At 36.2% G+C, this 20,628-nt stretch overlaps 2 protein-coding genes across 6 annotated transcripts; both read left to right on the forward strand.

The window, feature by feature from the left end:
- The first annotated feature begins 903 nt into the window (after positions 1-903).
- On the forward strand, positions 904-17,721 carry LOC125815214 (uncharacterized). Of its 5 annotated transcripts, none has more exons than XM_049494628.1 (19): positions 904-1,314; positions 1,856-1,965; positions 6,336-6,494; positions 6,913-6,978; positions 7,073-7,162; positions 7,309-7,611; positions 7,711-7,808; positions 8,730-8,765; positions 9,044-9,164; positions 9,284-9,520; positions 10,619-10,714; positions 10,831-10,896; positions 11,067-11,105; positions 11,175-11,309; positions 13,700-14,061; positions 14,293-14,386; positions 15,541-15,729; positions 15,973-16,089; positions 17,119-17,721. In XM_049494628.1, exons 2-18 carry the CDS (start codon positions 1,867-1,869, stop codon positions 16,072-16,074), a joined length of 2,292 nt encoding a protein of 763 aa, XP_049350585.1. In that variant the 5' UTR covers positions 904-1,314; positions 1,856-1,866; the 3' UTR covers positions 16,075-16,089; positions 17,119-17,721. The 5 variants fall into 5 exon arrangements, with proteins under 5 accessions (XP_049350585.1, XP_049350587.1, XP_049350588.1 ...); XM_049494630.1 differs by having other exon boundaries at positions 923-1,310; XM_049494631.1 differs by having other exon boundaries at positions 923-1,260.
- A 909-nt stretch (positions 17,722-18,630) lies between these two features.
- Positions 18,631-19,422, forward strand: LOC125816316 (uncharacterized). Its single transcript, XM_049495903.1, has one exon. The coding sequence runs from the start codon at positions 18,671-18,673 to the stop codon at positions 19,232-19,234; it is 564 nt and encodes a 187-aa protein (XP_049351860.1). The 5' UTR covers positions 18,631-18,670; the 3' UTR covers positions 19,235-19,422.
- Positions 19,423-20,628: the final 1,206 nt, after the last annotated feature.

Below are 20,628 nucleotides of genomic sequence, written 5' to 3' on the forward strand. Positions count from 1 at the left end.
AGTATTTAAGTTTTAAATTTTTTAATAATTTTACTTAAGTTTATTTTAAAGATATTTTTTTTAATTTATAAGTTTGTAAGTTTTGTTTAATAAAGTTTTTTTTTTAAGTTTTTGAGCTTATGTATTTATGTTATAAGTTTTAAAGATTTGAATCTTTTGAAGTTTATAAGTTATTAAGTTATACTTATAACTTGTAAGTTAAATAACTTAATTTTGTAGTTTAAAAAATTCAAATAAACAAAAAAGAAATGCTAATAAAAGTAAATAATGACAAAAATATTATTTTTTATTTGAATTAAAAATGATTTACTGGGATCGGACCGGACCGGACCGGAATGAACCGGTACCAGTATAAAATCATGATACCGTTCCGTTCCGTGTACCGGTTCAATGTATCCCATCCCATCCCGAATACTACCGGACCGAAACGGTATCGGTACAACCCGTTCCGGTGCCCAGCCTTACCCTAGTGGTCAATGAAGTGGTTGGGACTTCTAAGTTCTCAGGTTTAAAATTCAGCGGAGACAAAAAATACTAAGTGATTCTTCTATCTGTTCTAGCTTTGATGGACATAGTAACCTAGTGGCTAGTACTTATTGTTGGTGGAAGATGACATATACCACGTGAAATTAGTCAAGGTGCGCAGAAACTAGCACAAATATTGTGGTCATAAAAAATAAATTACACTAGTCATATATGGTTAAATTTTTTATATATATATAGTTGATATTAAAACCATTCAACTACTTTATGTATTTACATTTTTTCGGATATTAACCTCTTTTAATGATAATCTTAAGTCCACCACTGATCTAACGTGGTTATGCCCCTACTCACACCTCTAGCTCCCTATGTCAACACCCTACCCTAACAATACTTATCTAGATTTTACATAAAATATTTATAAGATAATACATTCGACTTATTTTATCAATTAATAAATAAAATCGTAAAAACATTTTTCTCGAAAAAACATTTTCTTTCTTATCGAAGGCACCCATAAATAAGAGTTGTGTTTTGTTAGGATATAGAAAGGAAAAAAAAGAAATAGGAAGCTCCAAAGGAAACTCGATCAGTTCATCCCAAAGCATTGAAAAACACCAAACAAACACCTCTCTTTCTCTCTCGCGAACTCGATAGAGACTACGGTTTTACACCGATACTTATAGTCTTCTTTCACTCTCAAGAATCTCTACAGCGAGCAGAAGAAGGGTAATCGCTAATTGAAATCCTATAAACCCAATTGAAGCGAAAATAAGGGTTGGTTTTTCTCACGGAAACCTTCAGTTTTTTCTGCAGATTTTAATGAAGTAGGTTGATATTCTATTCCTATAATCTTCGCCTATTTGGCTTTTTAAACCAAATCGAATAGTGGCCAACACGTTTTTCTTTTTTTGGTATCTGAAATTAGATTATTTTTTACATTTGATTTTTTAGTCTTTGACTTGTCTATAAATGGAAAATTTCCTGTTATTTGATCCGATTATGTTCTATTTCATATTCAGTAAACTATTGTTTTCTTGGTTGATCGTGATGTTTCTTGAATTGGGTTTTCTTTGTAATGAGTTGTGAGTTAGTTCATGGTGATTTTTTTTTTTTGGTTTTGTTATGGGTGTTTATGGAAACTGATAGAAGTTTTTTTTTTCATGGAGTTGAAAGAAGTTGAGGTTGAGCTTAAATGCTAAGGCTAGAATCTGCTCAGAATAGAGTTGTTGTGAGTTGTTGGTTAGTTCTTGATGAGAATCTTGGATATTTGTACTGTCTGAATTAAAGATTTCCTTTATGGGTTTGAGAGTGATTGGAGATTTCTCCCACTCAAACTGAATATTGATGTGTCCACATTTTTCTTGGTTAGGGATTTCTGCAATGCACCGTGTAGCAAGTGCAGGGAACACGTCCAATTCGGTTCGGCCTAGGAAGGAGAAGAGGTTGACTTATGTTTTGAATGATGCAGATGACACTAAGGTGTGACTTCTGGAAAGCTGTACTCTTTTGTGTATAAACTAGTGTGATGAACTTTAAACTGTCATTGATGGCTCACCTTAGTGTATTCTTCCCCCTGTTGCCTTACTTTTGTTCCTCTCTTTATACGTGCATTACCTTTTGTTATCTGTTCTCAATATACAGATTGCTGAACCTAGCTGAGTGGAAATTATGATTGCTTTTTTTTTTTTTTTGGTTCAAGCAGCACCATGTGATATTTGTTACATTCAGCTACTTTTCTCTTTGAAGTCTGAGTGTTGTTTCCTATAGACTTTTCTGAACGCATCCCTGAGTTATTTCCTCAACTCTGTGGATCTTTTGTTGCTCTGAATATGATGAGCGTGACAGTAGCAAAGAGAATAATTTTGTTGAAATATCATGTGCCAAAAATACTGTCCTCAAAGAACTAATTGCTTGTTTCACAGTAATCATGGAAAAATAATTACAACACTAAGAAGCCATTTTTAGAAAAGAAGAGAAAGTGCATAAGATTAATTTATTTTAATAGAAAGAAGCGGAAACTTGTGAAGCGAGGTCACGTTTAGCTTAAGTTAAAGAAGTACTAATAAGTAGTGTTTTCAGACCTTGTTGGTGGTCTTGAAATTTATGCTGCTCTTTACAAGTCTTCTGAATTAGGCTTGCTTTCTCAAATTTAAACTTCACTTATATGGCAGAGTTTGATATTGGACTTCACTAGATGTGTATTTTGTATCTAATGGTATGTTTGGGCAAGGTTAATAAGTACAAAGTAAGTTAAAGTCAGTTGTGTTCCGGACTGACAATTCTCTCCTTTTGTAATCTGTGCATCCAGTGGATGCTTTTTTAATGATAACTCCCTTCATCAAAAAAATGATCAGGTAAGTTGTGGCTTTTTCCCCCCTTGAATTGAAGTTTTTCACTATTTGTGCTCCCTCTGTTTTGCTCTACCAGTAAAAGAAATTCCTCTTGACCCTTTAGATGTTTTGTTGCATTTTTTCTTTAGGATGCCCCTCAAGAACAACTGGCGTGAGGCTTACATTTCACCCTTTGCTTTCTCTTCCGACACTATATTTCTTGCCCTACTTCTTGTTAGAATTTATGTACTGATAACAAAATAAATTGTATTCCTGATTGTTCATCCTTCCACTGCATGTTTGTAAAGGTCTCAGTTATGTGCACTCCTGGCCTCTGCACTACTCCGGTTATTTCAATCCTAAATCAAAAGCACTTTAACAAGTAACATTGGAAAAGAAAATACAGAGTATAAAGTTGGGGACATTGCAAGGATGATAGGAACGAATTTAAACTTCTGCCTAGTGGATCTATGAAAAGGATATAGTTTAAGTTAAGAAGATCGATAGAAATTTGTAAGAAAGTCTAGATTAATGTCCATATAATATTCATTTGCTTATGACAAAGCATATGATCGAGTGCCAAGAAAAGTGAAAGCCTAGATATATGTCCATATAATATTCCTTTGCTTATGATAAATATGATAGAGTGCCAAAAAAAATCTTTTGGTTGGTGCTTGAAAAGTAATGAATTCATATAAACATGTTGATGTAATAAATAGTATGTATGAAGGAACAATTGCAAGTGTAAGAACATATAAGGATACCCAAAAGGAATTTACCCAATTAGTTTTGAGTAAGCAATAATATGCATAGGATGAGGTCCTATGGTGCATCCAATGATGTTTTGTTAATTTATGAAATTTGTGAGGGAATCAACCAAAAGATACAACTACGAAAACGTTCTTCATAAAAAAGAAATACAGATATGAAGAAGCTCCCCCAAGAGCAAGGGTTTTACGATAATTAGAAGTAGGACTAGAGTATGCGTTGCACATGCAGCCCTCACGAAAAATGAAGGTGAAATGTGAGTAGATGGGATTGTAGTGCCTAACGACAAATAAATTTAAATATTTGGGTTTACTCTTGAAGATTTGGTGCATATTTTATATAGGTGGTTGAAATAGAGGGGTTTCATGGGAATGCTATGTGAAGAAAGTTACCTTTTAAAGACCCTTCGGGGTGGCCCAGTGGTTTGGGTTTGGGACTGCCATGTTGGAGGTCTCAAGTTCGAAACCCCTTGCCAGCGAAAGCAAGGGGTTTGCCTTCTGGGTCAAGCTCGTCGCACCGGGCTTGCCTAGTGCGGGTTACCTCTCCTATGTGGTTTGTGAGCTATTGCATAGGAGCGGGGGTTTTACCCTGTGCGCACCCAAAGGGTAGCGGCTGCGGGTTTCCCTTGTCATCAAACAAAAAGAAAAAGAAAGTTACCTTTTAAAGTGAAAACCAAGTTCTTAGAATAGTTGTAAGAGTAGCAATACTATAGGAGATTTAATGTTGTAGAGATGTGATTGTTAAGATAGATGTGCAGTCATACAAGGTTGGACAAGATTAGAGACCACATGTCACAGAGGTTAAATTAGCACATAAAGAGGATGAAGTGAGATCATGTTGCCTGAGATGGTTTGTTGAATGTCCGGCATAGGTCACCTGATCGATAATTATTCTTGGAGCTGATTTACATGGTGATATATCCTGAAACAAAAGCTTTCCCTTAGCTATGCAGGGAGCATAAAGTATAACATTTGCTTATATTACCATATAAAAAATAATTATATATATTTGCTCTTAAAGCATCTGTGGTTGCTTTCCAACCAAACTTATCAGAGTATGCCCATTGACTCTGTTCTCCAGAAAGCTTTGAGCTATTTTATCTCTGTATTAACTCTTTCCCAGCTGAGTAAATTCTTCTTCAGTGTCTCTGTCATCACCCAATGTACTCCAAACAGTTTGAGATAGAAACACTACATCTGATGTTTTGTCATAGTGCAGCGGAGATGATTAGGGGATTCAGGTGCCTATTCTCACATTCATCTTCTGTGATCTGTCACATAATATAATCAATTTTCTCTTATATGGAGGTTATCTTGAGTCAACAAGGTTCTTTAGTTGTTGTCCATCCAAAGCAAGCTACTTTAGTCTGTTTTTTATTTCCAAATCATCTTGGCCACTGTCCACTTCTACTCCCAGTAGCCATAAGTACATTGTAGCATGAATTCTCTGTAGACATCTCATCCTTTCTAGCCTTCTAGTGCAGGACATCCTTTCTCTTACAATTTTGTTGTGGCTTTTGTCTCTATCGGACACAGGTAAAGTGAATATGTGATTCCCACGATGTCTTATTGTTTTACTACTTTAAGTCTTTAATATTACAAGTTATAATGTAGTAATTGGAGAGAGAAATAGAAGAATGTACACTTGAGGAGTAGCTATGTTTCCCTTATCTCTTTTTGGTGCACCCATGAGATTCCTATACATATGGTAGAGTTGGTATCTTTGTAGAAAATCATATCTTCTTGTACGTTTTTTTACTTTTTGTATACTGGTATTTTGCCCCTCCATAAACAAAAAATTGTTACTTCATCAAAAGAAGTTACTCCCTCCGTCCCAAGGCATGGAATTTAAGACAAAAGAAACATTTTTGAAGCTTGTGGTCTAAAATAAGCCACAATTTTTGTGGTTATAAATCATCTCATTAAGGGTAAAATGAGATTTATTTTTATTTTTTTTGAAACTGGTAACTTTAGAGAAGTTTAAAGTTAAATTATTACTAATATAGAAAGATGTTATTCTTTTTAGAATTGACCAAAAAGGAAAAAGTGTCACATAAATTAAAACGGAGGGAGAACAAAGGGAGTATAACATAGTAATAATAATTTTATTTTTTGGAAAAATTAGTTATCAAAAAATAATACTTCAACAAGGTTTCTAAAATATTTTGTCTCGTGATATGAGGAAACCTATGTAGTGTATAACATTTTTTGTTAGGTCGCAAATTGCAGGTTCATTCCCATTTACCATTCAAAGCAATGTAGCATTAGCTTACCTTTTGTTCTGTTTTTAGGCTCAAAAGTTTTTATGCACAACTCCAGCTTAATTCCTGTGATTGAGTCATTAATATTTTTCCCTTTTTATTTCTAAATCCTTGTAAGGTTATTATTATAATGTACATCTCCTGATTCCATTTTCTCTCTCTACCTTTTGTTGTTTGTTACTATAAATTGTTATTGACGGCATTCTTCTCACCTCCTTTTCTGGCAACCAAGAAATAATTGAACTTCTTGATGTAAATTTATCTTAATTTAATTTAAGTTATATTCTAAGGTGGTTATCTTGAAGATTTTTCACCTTCCTTTTTTATTTCTTGTTAGTACACCATAATAGTATATATTAGGAAACTGCATCAGTTTTTAACATATACCTTTTATTTATTTGCAATTCAACAAATTCCGTTCAGTTACTCTGTTTTTGCGTCTCTGCTAAATGATCTCTAACCCTTGGTTCATTACATTTTTCTCTTTACAGCATTGTGCAGGTGTAAATTCTTTGGCTGTATTGAAGTCACCAGCAACCGATGGATGTGAATACCTATTTACTGGGAGTAGAGATGGCACATTAAAGAGATGGGCATTGGCTGAAGATGGTGCCACCTGCTCTGCCACATTTGAGTCACATGTCGATTGGGTACTGCTCCTGTCTGCCTTGCTAATTGTATTTCTGTAGGCTCCCGCTGAAGCCCAATTAAATTCAGCTTTCTAATATATTTACTCAAGAAAGAATATTTGTATTCGCCAGATTTATTCTTCTTTAGGTAAGGTCAACAAGTATTAGTTCCTAGTGTCTGCAGTTGCTCTATTTTGGTATGGAATTCTATGGTTTAGATGAGAACTCTCCAACCTGGTGTACATTACCAGGATGTGTTGTTGACTTGTCCTTTAAATGCTTAAATTAGTTCCAACCTGGTGTACATACCAGGATGTGTTGTTGGGTCGTCCTTTTAATGCTTAAATTAATACTTGGTGATGCAACTATACCCTTTATATTACGTCTATTATGAATATCACTAGCGTTGAATTGTTTTTGGGGCTCAATCATTCTGCAGGTTAATGATGCAGTTCTTACAGGTAGTAACACATTAGTATCATGCTCCTCAGACACCACTGTCAAGGTTTTACTTCTCTTCTGAATCTTTTATTGTATAAAGTGCAACTTTTACAGTTTCTGTATAGAAGTAATTTGGAAAAACTTGTGTGGATCATTAGGTGTGGAATGGCTTATCTGAGGGATCTTGTATTAAGACACTCCGGCAGCACTCCGATTATGTCACCAGCCTTGCTTCAGCAGAAAAAAATGTATCACTTCTCTGCAAAAGCTTTTAGTACTTTTAAATCGTTTGATGAGTCAAACTTATGGCTTAAATTGTGGTTGAGTCTTTTGGCTTTAATGGGAGTGTAATTGCCTTTTTTTTTTTCTGATTTTGTTGTTACCATAATGACAGAGCAATGTTATTGCATCTGCTGGTCTTGGTGGTGAGGTTTTCATATGGGATCTTGAAGCTGCGCTTACTCCGACATCTAAGTCCGGTGATGCCACTGAAGAAGACTGTTCAAATGGTGTCAATGGTTCAGGAAGTTCATTGCCCATGACAAGCATCCGTCCTATCAGTTCGGGCAATAACATTTCCTTGCAGACCCACTCTCAAGCATATATTCCTGTGACTGCAAAAGGCCATAAGGAGTCAGTATATGCATTGGCAATGAATGAGAGTGGATCCCTTCTTGTTTCTGGTGGTACTGAGAAGGTATAATTCTGTTTGTTAGGTTAGTTTGGATTATTTTGATACGCAAGTTAGCCTACTAGCAAAGAAACTTTGAATGACTATGTTCTGATTTTCTTCTAGGTTGTGCGCGTTTGGGACCCAAGAACTGGTTCCAAGACCATGAAGCTTAAAGGTCATACAGATAATATTAGGGCTCTTCTGATAGACTCCACTGGCAGGTATGTTGAATAAACAATGATGCTATGAAGGCATTTTGACTAGGTTATTATCTCAAGTTCACCTTCTTTGTTCATCTAAAATGTCATTGCTTCCAGCCGATCTGAAACTAATAAACTTTGGTTAAGCATTGCTGAAGACAGATTATCATAAACGTTTTGAAAAGGTGGAGGATGTTTTACCTATCATGGGTAGGGTATCATCCCCACACAGTTTTAGTATTTAAAAATTAAAATATGTTAAAAATAAATATAACATTTAAGTACATAGATAGAATATAGAAAATTTTGTACTTCAAAAGAAAAAAATGTGCAGCAGCTGATTTAATTGTCTAGGCATAATAAATATATGCACATAATAATCACAAATCGTTAATCATAAAGCAAGATACTATGTAACTTATAATCAAATACTTGAAATAAAATTTAAAATAAGTTTTTCTAAGGCATATAGGATGGACAATCTAAGTGAAAGCACATACAAGGTGCATTTAGGGCATTCTTGGTGAATTCTCTGAGGCATAAAGCGATAAGGGGCAAAATCCCAAGGATACTGCACGAGTGAAAACATTAATTTTTTTAGCAGAGTAATTTATTTTGTCCCATCACTTCAATGCCTTTTCTTGGGTCACAAGCCCACACTACTGATTATAATAGATAGTTTAACCTAGCATCAGTTCAGTAAGTTAGTTGAAAACCTGAGAACAGAAAACTAGTTACATTATTGGTCGATGATCTATGCAACTGTAGATAAATACTTTTGTATCCATATCTAGATGTTCTGTTCCTATACTGGTTGGGGGGGGGGGTCTTTAATGCCTTCAGTGTATGGTTAGTGTAACTTATTGAATTCTTTTGAATAATGGTATTATCCTCCACTTTTATGATTCTTTTGAATAACGGTCCAATCCTCCATTTTTGTAGGTTCTGCATATCTGGATCCTCTGATTCCATGATTAGGTAAGTATTGATAATTCCATTTCTTAGTTTCCACAGACACCGACTTCCTTGGTGTGGTAGTTGGTTTGGGGTTGAATCATTAGATTCTATCAAGTTCATGTCAGTTTTTTAAACAGCTTGGTTCCACTGTTTGCATTGTTTTATGATAACCAGTTATACATTTTCTCCAAATAACATCTTGTGGTCACACTTGTTTGGTCTTTTTTCATCTGATTAGAAACTTCACTTTACCTCCAACATTTGGTTTATAACAAAAAACTATACTTCCAACATTTCAGACTATGGGATCTAGGTCAGCAGCGTTGTGTGCATTCTTATGCTGTGCATACGGATTCTGTATGGTCACTTGCTAGCACTCCTACGTTTAGTCATGTTTATAGTGGTGGAAGAGACCTATCTGTAAGTGAGCTTAATACAACTTATCCAATATAGTTCTCTCTCTCTCTCTCTTACCCCCATCCGCAGATTTCTATTCTCTCAGTCATTGTTTCCTTACTAAATTTTGCTTGCACTTGCAGTTATACTTGACAGATTTGGCAACAAGGGAGAGTGTATTGATGTGCACAAAGGAACACCCCATTTTGCAGTTAGCATTGCATGATGATGGCATTTGGGTGGCCACAACTGATTCATCTGTACATAGGTGGGCTGCAGAAGTGCGTAATCCCCAGAAAGTTTTCCAAAGAGGGGGCTCATTCTTGGCTGGAAACTTGTCCTTTTCCCGGGCAAGGGTTTCTCTAGAAGGATCTACACCTGTGAGTTTCAACCCCTTCAAAATCTTTTTTTTTTTAAACCCCTCCCTAGATCTCCCACCCTTTTTGCTCCCTTGGTGACTCGAACCCACAAACTTAGGGTTGAAGCTGAGGGGTCCCTGACCATCTGAGCAACTCCCTGTCACCCCTTTATATCCTTTGTTGATGTTATCGCTAAGATTATTGGAACATATTTCTAATTGATGTATGGGGTTCCAACATAGCTGCTATTTCTGGATTCTTCTTAAAAAAGGATGCATTTTAAAGATGGGCTGCTAATCAGAACTGGAAACTGGTTTTGTTTAACGAGTGAGCACATGAAGGATATGTCTCAATTTTGAGTTTTTATCAGGTTTTATTGTTTCATGCGGAGTTCACTATGTTTCCACATAAAATATGTACTCTTTTTATATTCTTTCTACTTTAAATTTTCCGGGTCTTAACTTAACCAACAGAGTTAGAAGAAAGTCTTATCAAATTCAAGTGGTTATTGACGTGCTAACATAGGTTGCAATATGGAAGGCTCTGTTCGGGAACTTATTGAAGAGGAGTGAATTAGGACTGGTTATTTTTTGTGAGCTCTCCATGATCATCGTTTTTTTTGGTCAAAATCTTTTAATCCTTTATGTGGCCATATGATTGTACTTTATTCTTGTTTGCTTTCAATTGCTTCTTGTGCGGACATCAATAATGGGAAATGTTTTGAATCCTTAAGATTGTGTAATTTGGAATTGGAATTACTTTCTTTCCCTTTTTAGGATTACTTATAAGCAGTATTTGAAGGACAATGCAAAAAAAGATGTTTTGATTCAGATTCTCCTCCACATAGAAAGCATTTGCTGGCTAGTTGTGTGCCCCTCTTTTGCAAGTTGTGTTGAGTTAGCCAAGCTTCTTCGATAACTAGCCATGTAAAGCACATTACTTTGTACCCTAGAGTTCCAAACCTTCTTCTGTGACCTATAAGTTTCTTGGTTGGTATCTTTTACTAACATTGCAGTAATATGATAGGAATATATCTGCCCCTTCCAATTTAAATTATCATCTCTTACTTCCGCTTACATCTTTAAATATTGAAAAACTCACAATTGATCAATAATGTAGGTTCCTGTTTATAAAGAACCATCTCTTAGCATTCCTGGAACTCCAGGAATAGTGCAGCATGAGATTTTGAACAACAGAAAACATGTACTGACTAAGGTAAGTTTGTTTTGCATTTATACCCATGTGGCTTATGGCTTTATTGTTCTTAATGAGGTTAAACTGTCTTTTAAAAATATGATTTTGTAACCTGATAATGGCTTTTGTCTTTAAAGGATACTGCTGGTACAGTGAAGTTGTGGGAGATCACTAGAGGCACTGTGATTCACAACTATGGAGAGGTTAGATTGTAATGTTTCAAGTGGCATGCTACGTTACAATGGCCTGTTTTGAGCAAACTCTTTTGTTTAATTTTCTTTGAATTATGACAACTGTTGCCTTCTGCCTCTTAACTTTTTTTTCTTATTGTGTCCTTTTAACTTCTTTTCACCGTATTTTTGTCCAAATGTAGGTTTCATTTGAGAAGAAGAAAGAAGAACTTTTTGAGATGGTAAATATCTTTGTAGAATTATCCAACTTTCACATATAATTTTTCTTCTGATATGATTTGCCTCTTCAGGTGAGCATCCCTGCATGGTTCACTGTGGACACTAGGCTTGGAAGCTTGGCTGTACATCTGGATACGCCACAATGCTTTTCTGCTGAGATGTACTCTGCTGATCTCCACATTCCAGGGAAGCCTGAAGATGACAAGGTATTACAAGGGTTGTTGTATCTTCAATTGTCTGCTTGGTTCCTAAATCCATCTTCATTTATTCCCGTTACTGCCTTCCTATTCTTGAATTATAGTCTCTTGGCCTCTGTTTTTCTTAGTTTTTTTTTTCAAGATTGAAAGCCAGAAAAAATAGTTTTACCGGAACTAGTTCCGGTGTTTTCTAGGACTCCTATTAGTTTTGTCAGCAAGTTACATGTGATTGGGGGGGACAAATGTGAGAATTAGGGAATATATAGTTTCAGAGAATTCCTAATCTTTTTTTGAGAAAGTTAACTGGTATTATAAACATAGAAGTACACCAATAGTGAACTCCTGTAGTAATTACATCAAAAGTATAGAGGGTTTACCAAAAAGAAACTAAGCACCTATCTCCCTCATAAACTATCTAAGAATAGGGTGATGTCCCCCGGGTCCTTGGGAATAGAATGGATACACCAAAAGTAAAAGGTCGCTAAACAATTCATTTTAATGCTTTGGAAAGGGATGCTCTTGTTCTCAAAACATCTCTGATTTCTCTCACTCCATATTGTCCACCAGATGCAGGCAGGGACAATCTTCCATCTCTCCTTGTGTCCTGACTGACTTCCATCTCTATTCCAACATGCTAGGACTTCTGCAGTATTTCTAGGCATGGTCCATGTGATACCTCTTCGGTTAATGAAATACTTCCATAGCTTCTCAGTCACTTTACAATGCAAAAAAAGATGATTTATTGTCTCTGTCTCAGATTCACACAAAAAACATCTGGAGCATAAGTCCTTTCCTCTTTTCATTAAGTTATCCTGAGTCAGAACAGATTGTCTTGCAACAAGCCATGTGAAGTAAGCCACCTTATGTGGTATTTTCCCTTTCCAGATCATCTTCCAAGGCCACAACTCCTTTGTTTCAGTTGAAGTGTCTAGTAATTTGTAGGCTGATTTCACCTTGAACTTGCCATCTTTCTCCAGCTTCCATGTCAATTTGTCTTCCTCACAAGTGAGGTTCTTGGCTTGTTCCAAGGTATTATAGAACTGAGTCATTCTCTCCACTTCCCAGTCATTGAGGAACCTTCTAAAAATCAGGTTCCATCCTTGTTCATTTCTGACTTCTACAATTGTAGCCATTTTCTGCTGATTGAGGATATAAATGTCTGGGAACTGCTGTCTCAAAGGTGTTTGTCCCATCCATGTATCATTCCAGAACAAAGTTTTCCTCCCATTTCCCACATTAATCACAGAGTTGTTCCAAATTCTTGGCCACTGATTTCTAATAGTTCTCCATAGACCCACACCATAAGGAGTATTGACCTCCTTAGTAGTCCATGATCCTTCCTTTCCATATCTGGCAAAGATAGTGTCCTTCCATAAGCTCTGATAATCTGTTGCTAGTCTCCAGAGCCATTTTAACAGAAGGCTCTTATTGTGGGCTTTCAAATTCTTAATTCCCAGACCTCCCCTCTTTTTTGTTGGAAATAACAGCATCCCACTTGACCAAGTGAAATTTCTTGACCCCTTCCCCATTGCCTTGCCAAAGAAAATTTCTTCTGATTGTGTCCAGCCTCTGAATGATCTTCCCAGGCATAGGAAAAAGGGACATCATATAGGTTGGCATGGCATCAAGAACACTGTTGATAAGTGTGACTCTACCACCCGAGGATAAGTATTGACTTTTCCAGTTAACCAACTTCCTTTCACATTTTTCTACCACAGAGTTCCAGATGCTCAAAGATTTACTCTTTGCTCCCAAAGGCATGCCAAGATAGGTGGTGGGGAGTTCCCCTATCTTGCCACCTAAAATGTTTGCCAGGAGGCTGATCTGTGGTACTTCATTCACAGGATAAATAAAGCTCTTTCCCCAATTGATATGGAGTCCAGATATTGCTTCAAACATAATGAAAATAGCCCTTAAGTGTTTCAGTTGTTCACTTTCTGCATCATAAAATACTAATGTGTCATCAGCATATTGTAGAGAATTCCTAATCTGTCTCCAGACAAATCATTTAGTATTTGAAGGAAGTGGGTCCAAATGGAGCAGAGTGGGTATAGAAGATTGATAAATTCAACCTAAATAGTTTTGGATAAGGCATAATACTTATTGTTGTTGTAAGAAAGTACGTGGATGGTTTAGCAGAATGTATCTCAGTCCTCAGACATGACTTTTTCAGTTGTGATCTTTTAACTAGTTCTGGGAGTTGTACTATAGCAGATGGTGTGCTTTGTAGTAATATAAAAGGAGACTGAAGACACACCCAATTCCTGGAAATGGTTCTTCTTATTAATTAATTAATCAATTAAATTCTTTTAATAACTTCCTGATTTATCATTCACATGATAAATTTATGTATTTCTGCAAGAGATGAACTGAAATTGTGATTGGCTTTTTGATACTAGGTTAATTTGGCACGAGAAACCCTTAAAGGGCTGTTGGCTCATTGGTTAGCCAAAAGAAAACAGAGATTTGGATCTCAAGCTTTAGCCAATGGGGAAGCCCCAGCTGGAAAGGATGTACCTACAAGGAATCTGACCGCGTCAAAAATTGAAGTGGACGGTAGTGCTGACAATGATGCTGCAGTATATCCTCCCTTTGAATTTTCAGCAGCATGCCCTCCATCAATTATTACTGAGGGTTCTCAAAGTGGTCCATGGAGGAAAAAGATCACCGACTTAGATGGAACAGAAGATGAAAAGGACATGCCATGGTGGGTAGTGGATTGTGTGATGAACAATCGGTTGCCTCCCAGGGAAAATACCAAGTAATATTCCAATATAACTGTATTCTACTTTCTTCATTGTGCTCGACTTGCATGTTGAACTTACAGAGCACTTGTTAAGAATTAAAAGGAAGTCTTTCTGGAGGCACTTAACATTTATATCAACTCTTTGAGTTGCAGCAATGCTTACAAAACACGTTTTGATCTTCCATCTTTATGTGCAAAGTCACTTTTTCATGACCATTTTCTCCCCTCTTCTTAATGGGTTTGCAGATGTAGCTTCTACTTACATCCATGTGAGGGTTCTACTGTTCAGATCCTTACCCAGGGAAAGCTGAGTGCGCCTCGCATATTAAGAATTCACAAAGTAAGCATCTTTTCCTTGAATCTTGTGGTGGAGTCAGTATTATGGTGATCTACATTGGCCTTTGTTGGTTTACTAAGTCACTTGCTGTATGCATATTACCAGGATACTTGAAGTTTTGAACGATTCTCTTTTCCTGACCCATTATGTCTTGTGTCCCATGCATTTACATAGTAAAGAAACTCAAAGATATAACAATAACATACCCAGTGAAATCCTACAAGTGGGATCTAGGGAGAGTTGAGCGTATGCAGACCTTACCCTACTTCGTGGAGGTAGAGAGGCTGTTTCTGAAGGATCCTTGTCTCAATTGAAAGAAACTCAAAAGATATACTGGAGGAATATGCCAATGAACTATCTGAAGCATTTATATAGGTTGGTAACACCTGTGTTCTTGAGAGAAAAATGGTGAGGATTATCTGCCTTGAAGCGTTGTCAATAATAATGGAAGTCATACTCCCGCACAACTATTTTGTTGTGTGATTATACAACCTATTGTTCTAATGAAACAATACTGATCTGCTGGTTATTCAGCAAATTTGAATATGGTTGTTAATGCAATTGTTATAGGTGTGGTCCAAACCTTGCCATAATGGAAATCTAAGAAATAGCCTAAATACTTCAGACCATTCATGGTAGACCACATGATCACTCACTTATTACTTGACATGTGATGGAGCTTCAGGTGGTGGATTACTCGTCTCCTTGTAAAAAGTCCTATTCATCAAGAAATTGTTTCTGTTGGAGATGGTGTGTTCTGATATGACTTAATATCCCTCAACTATAGCCCTAATGTTTGTGGCTGAATAATTGCAGTGAGCAGGCTACAAGCTTTAATCTTAATATAAATAAAAATTACATTATCTCTACAAGCAATCGTTTGTCGTTGTGAATGCCTGTAGACATATTTCCAGTGCTGAGAACTTGCACATCTACTAATTGGCCTTCATGGTCCACATATACTTCATCGAGAAACACTCATCGTGTTTCTTTTCTCTGCCTGAATTATTGATTTAGTTGGGGTGGTTGCGTTATCAGTTTTATGTTAAGCGTCAGTGATCATGGAGAATTGGTGCTCTTACAAACAGATTTATTACTGAAAAACCTCCATTTTGTAGAGGATGAATATGACAAAGTTGCACTGAATTGTTTGTCAGGTCGTCAACTATGTTATAGAAAAGATGGTTCTTGATAAGCCACTGGATAGCCTAAACTCAGATGGAGCTGCTGGAATGTCTGGTGGACAGGTGACACACCCAGCTAATGGAGGAGATGGCATATTTCGGACTGGGCTGAAGCCTTGGCAAAAGCTTAAACCATCCATAGAGATCTTGTGCAGTAACCAGGCAAGTTTAGATTTCTGTTTGTGTTGTGTGCGATGCATAGCTGGTTAATCTTTAATTTCAAGCACTGTTTGTTTTTTCATTCCATTTCTTCGTGATGTATGGAAGTATGGATGTCAAATTTTAGCATTAGAACTGCACACAATCTGTGTATGTTGGAGGATGTGGCTAGATAATTGTCGATTTTAATATGTAGGTTCTTACTCTAGTTCCTGGTTAATGAACTCATTTTTGTACTTTTACCAGGTTTTATCCCCTGATATGAGCTTAGCGACTGTCCGTGCATATATATGGAAGAAACCTGAAGACCTTGTCCTCAACTACCGGGTGTTGACGAGCAAGGGATAGGATTCTATTTGTCAGGTACATTCATTATTCTTTAGGCATATTTTATGTTCTGTATTTGGCATTCAGCTTTGTACACTATCCACAACCCCACACCACTACTCTTTGTACAGTTCAAATATTTCTTTCGGACGGAGATTTTCCATTGGGTTGGTTGTGATTTGGAGTTGGTTAGTCATTGAGTGACAGATTGTTGAAAAGCAGGCAGTTTTGGGGTGATGCAGATCAAATACTCATGCCATGTGATGACCAATTTTAGTCTTTAGCTGTATTTGGTTTAGTATGATTTGAGAGTTCTACTTGTTTTTCCTGGTTACATAACCAAAAATCTGATAATATCACCTCCAGCTCTGCGTTTGTAACAAAACTCAGGAGCACTATTCTATGTATCTCAGAGATGCAATCATCTTTCCTACTCCTACCTACGCTTTGATTGACCTCCAGTTGGCTAACTAACACTTGTCTGCTTTTGCTTTGATGGGTTGCTGCATTGACTAAAACATTGAGAATTTTCGTCTCTTTCTTGCAAATGGACATTGCTATATGCTTCCTGCCACCCTTCAAATTCAAATGAATTGAAATCCCTGCCCTGGACTTTCAAAGTATCTGCTGACCAGCTCTTTCTCTCCTTCCATTTCTGATTATTGACTATTTGATTACTTTTATAAGGTGGCATTGCCTCAACTTACATTAGAGAATCTTTCCTTTTTCCTGCACCCCTCTCCCTCTGTGCACATGTAGTGTTCTTGCCGAAACCTAAAAAACTGGAGAACACTTTAGATTTTTTTTGTTCCTTGTTTTCGCATATTGGGGTTGGTTGTAAAATTAGGAAAAGTTGGATTCTTCTGTGGTCAATTAACCAAGCAAATTGTTGTATGTAATGTAGTTTTGAGGTATATGCGCCTTGTTATTTTTTTATCTAAGATGATGTATGAGTAAATGTTTTCTGTAGATAAACTAACCACATGGTCATTTTTGTTTGCATATAGAGGAAGGCATGGTTGAGCAATTCTTCTGTCCACTCCCCTTGCCCCTTCTTTCTTGTAGGTCCAGAGTAGCTTGAGGTGATGAGCTGCTCCTCAAAAATAATTGGAAGGTTTAGCATTCAACTGGCTGCTTGCTGCTGTGTAATGAGTAATTGCTTCCTTGTAGATCTGGGATCCAAGTGGTTGGATTAATTAGGAAAATTTACACATTTGGACCATTTTGCTGTTTGCACGTCGAAAGGTGGTGATTATTGAGTTTTGGTTTTTGGTGCATTTAGAAGAAAATAGAAAGAAGGTTTGCATTAGCTAAAGAAAGGATTTTTGGTTTTGAGGGGACATGAGACTGAATGTTTCAAGAGAAAGAGCTCGTGATGATGTCGGGAGCCTGTAGATTTATATATAACTCTATATGCAAAGGCAGGGGTTTGGATGTCTCGATATAGTCTTTCAAGAACGACACTGTTGGGCAGGTGAATAATATCTCCAGAACAAAAAATTACCTTTTCTGGTCAAACTAATTTATATGTTTACCTTCTTTCTGGTATAATTTAATCTGTAAATCTTCTTTGTTATTAGTATTCCTCAAGTTTAGTGAGGGAAGATTTGGTGATAGGCCATTTATAACGCCAAGCAGATTGTTCTTATATAGTTCTTACCGACTGTGCGATGATGTTGCTCCGAATGGTGAAGTTTTGTGCTCATGTATTTGGAACTATTTCTTTTAAGCATTCAAGTTTTGAATGAAATATTCTGGAGATAATGACGAAAACAGCAATGCAACAATAACAAACCCAGTATAGTCCCACTAGTGTGGTTTGGCAAGTGAGATGTATGCAACCTTACCTCACCCACAAACCCTTGTGGGGTACAGAGATAGTTTCCACTAGACTCTCGGCTCGATAGCTTGACCGAACATATTGCATCAAAATATACGATTTGAAGCGTTATCAGTTAAATAATGGTATTTCGTATATAGACAAAGGAGTCGTATCAGGTCCTTGAGAAGGTTTTGACTAAGAAAGAGGTCACAAACTCAAAATCCATTTACCAAAACTATTCAATTTTGTTCAAACGTTGCAGCATCTTCATTACAACATGCAAATTTGACAATTCATATTTTAAAGTTCCACAGTTTGTTTAGTAACTTAATAAATTCAAAAAAAAAAATCGTTGATGATTTTACTAAAAACCTTAACTACTATTGTGTAAGACGGCAATATTAAGTCTTGCAAGTATTGAGTTACTTTCTATCAAGTAAAATGGATTACGAAGTGGATATATCTGCTTCAGACCTATTTGGAAGGAGGCAAATCAGTGTGTCGATTTTCTAACAAATGAAGGATAAAATTATGAAGAGGCTTTGAAATATTATATATACATGGATTAATGTATTTACGTAATTATCTAAGACAGGAGATGCGTATTTCATTTTTTTATATTTTGGCAAATTATTAGCTTCATTTTTTTCTAAAAAACAAAGGCATACTCTTCAGGTCAGTTACATGGGCCTTAACTCATTTAAGGCCCAAACGATCCCAAAACCCTCAGCCCATGCAGTATAAGAAGACCAAGAAAAGCTGCAGGGTTTTAGGGTTTATCAAACTGAAGCAAAAATGCGACCGCTAGATGAGGAAGAAACCACACAGGTGTTCGAAAAGCTACACAAATTCGTCGGAAACAATCTGAAGAACATAGTCGAAAACCCATCTCACGAAGGCACCGACAACACTCCAGGTCGTTACTGCTTTCGTCTCCAGAGAAACAGAGTTTACTACGTATCAGAATCTCTGGTCAAGCGAGCAACAAACGTAAAGCGAGATAACTTAGTTTCGCTGGGAACCCAGTTAGGGAAATTCACCAAAGGAGGTAAGTTTCACCTCACAGTTCAATGCTTGGGTATCTTAGCAGCACACGCGAAACACAAAGTGTGGCTGAAACCCACATCTGAGATGAGTTTTCTGTATGGAAATAATGTATTGAAAGGTGGAGTTGGAAGGATTACTGAGAGTATTAGTGAGCATGATGGGGTGGTTGTGTTTTCGATGTCGGATGTGCCGTTGGGATTTGGGGTTGCAGCGAAGAGTACTCAGGATTGCCGGAAAATGGATCCAAATGGGATTGTAGTGCTTCATCAAGCTGATATTGGAGAGTATTTGAGGATGGAAGATGATCTCTAAGTTCAATTTAATTTTTGGGATACAAGGTAATTGAAATTTTGAGTGATTGCTAAGCTTTTATGTTTTGGGAATTTAGGATTTTCTGGGATTTTAAATTTGTGTAATGTAATTGTGGTTAACTCTACATTCTACATACTGTTATACAATTACAATTAGTGTTGTCGTAATTGAGTTGTTACCTTATTTTTCTCTTTTATCATTTTATCTTTGCTTATTGTCTATTAATAGTTTTATGCCCTAAATCATTAGTTGTTGGCACACCCCACACATCCAATCCGAACTTTGTGTGTTTGAACTGAAAGTGGTAAGTTCAAGTCACCAAAACTTCCTTCGTTGTGAGTTTGAACTGAAAGTTGTAAGTTGCGTATCCCTCGAACACGAATCTTTTAGTTAAGGATGGAGAGTTACTTATATGGAGAGAGGTAGTAGTGTAAAAAGACCGAAAATATATTCCTTATCTATTCAAATGTGCTATTCATTTGGCTTAGAGGCAAGTGTAGAGCCAGGGAAAATTTGGTTACAAATTGCAAATATCTTATCAAGTGATGTTGAATTAATTAATTCATCCAAAAAAATGTTTTGATTTACCTCCCTACTTAATGCAATGATGAGTCTTCAATCAAAGTTTTAGGTGGGGATTAAACCAACTTTATTTTTATATTTATATTTTATGTAAATATCACTGTCACTGACTATGTGATACATCATGCAATGCCCTACAACACCAGTGTGACGATCTTTTTAAAATTCATTATTGATCAATAATGACAACTACTCAACACAAATTGTGAAATAAATATTTCGTAGGGATAGAAAAAGGAACGTCATCCTTCAAATTACTTAAAAGAAAAGGAGAATCTAAAATTTGATCATTTTTCTAATTTCAAATACTTATTTCTAAGTTTAGTTGAATTAATGAATACAACTTGATATGAGTACGACGTATCATTTTTTTGCTGAAAAAGTTTGATTTCTCTGTCATTTTTTAAATTTGTTAAAATGTGTAACATAAGTATGAAGGGTCACGTTAAGATTTGATCAAAGCTTATTATAAAGTTGTTTTGATGCAAATTTTACTTGTAAAATATCAACTATAATACCATCAATTTGGTCTTCTTTGGCCAACTACATATATGTAAAGCTCCAAGTGTCATCATTTTCTCTTGATTTAAATTAATTAATATTATAACATCATAAACATATCACAAGACTCTACGTAGAGCTTGTTTTATTTAACTTCTATTCTTGTCACAACATGAGGGGTGATTTAAGTTTTGCCTTTTTAATAGTTCCTTTTTCTTGTGTATCACAACACTTTAGATATAAAACGATAAAAATCTCTATAAAGTTAGGCTACGTGGTCATTTTCTGATTTTTGAATGTAAAAATAAAAA

The sequence above is a fragment of the Solanum verrucosum genome, unplaced genomic scaffold (genome assembly GCF_900185275.1).
Source record: "Solanum verrucosum unplaced genomic scaffold, falcon-dt-bn FXZP01000261.1, whole genome shotgun sequence".
Taxonomy (NCBI): Eukaryota; Viridiplantae; Streptophyta; class Magnoliopsida; order Solanales; family Solanaceae; genus Solanum; species Solanum verrucosum.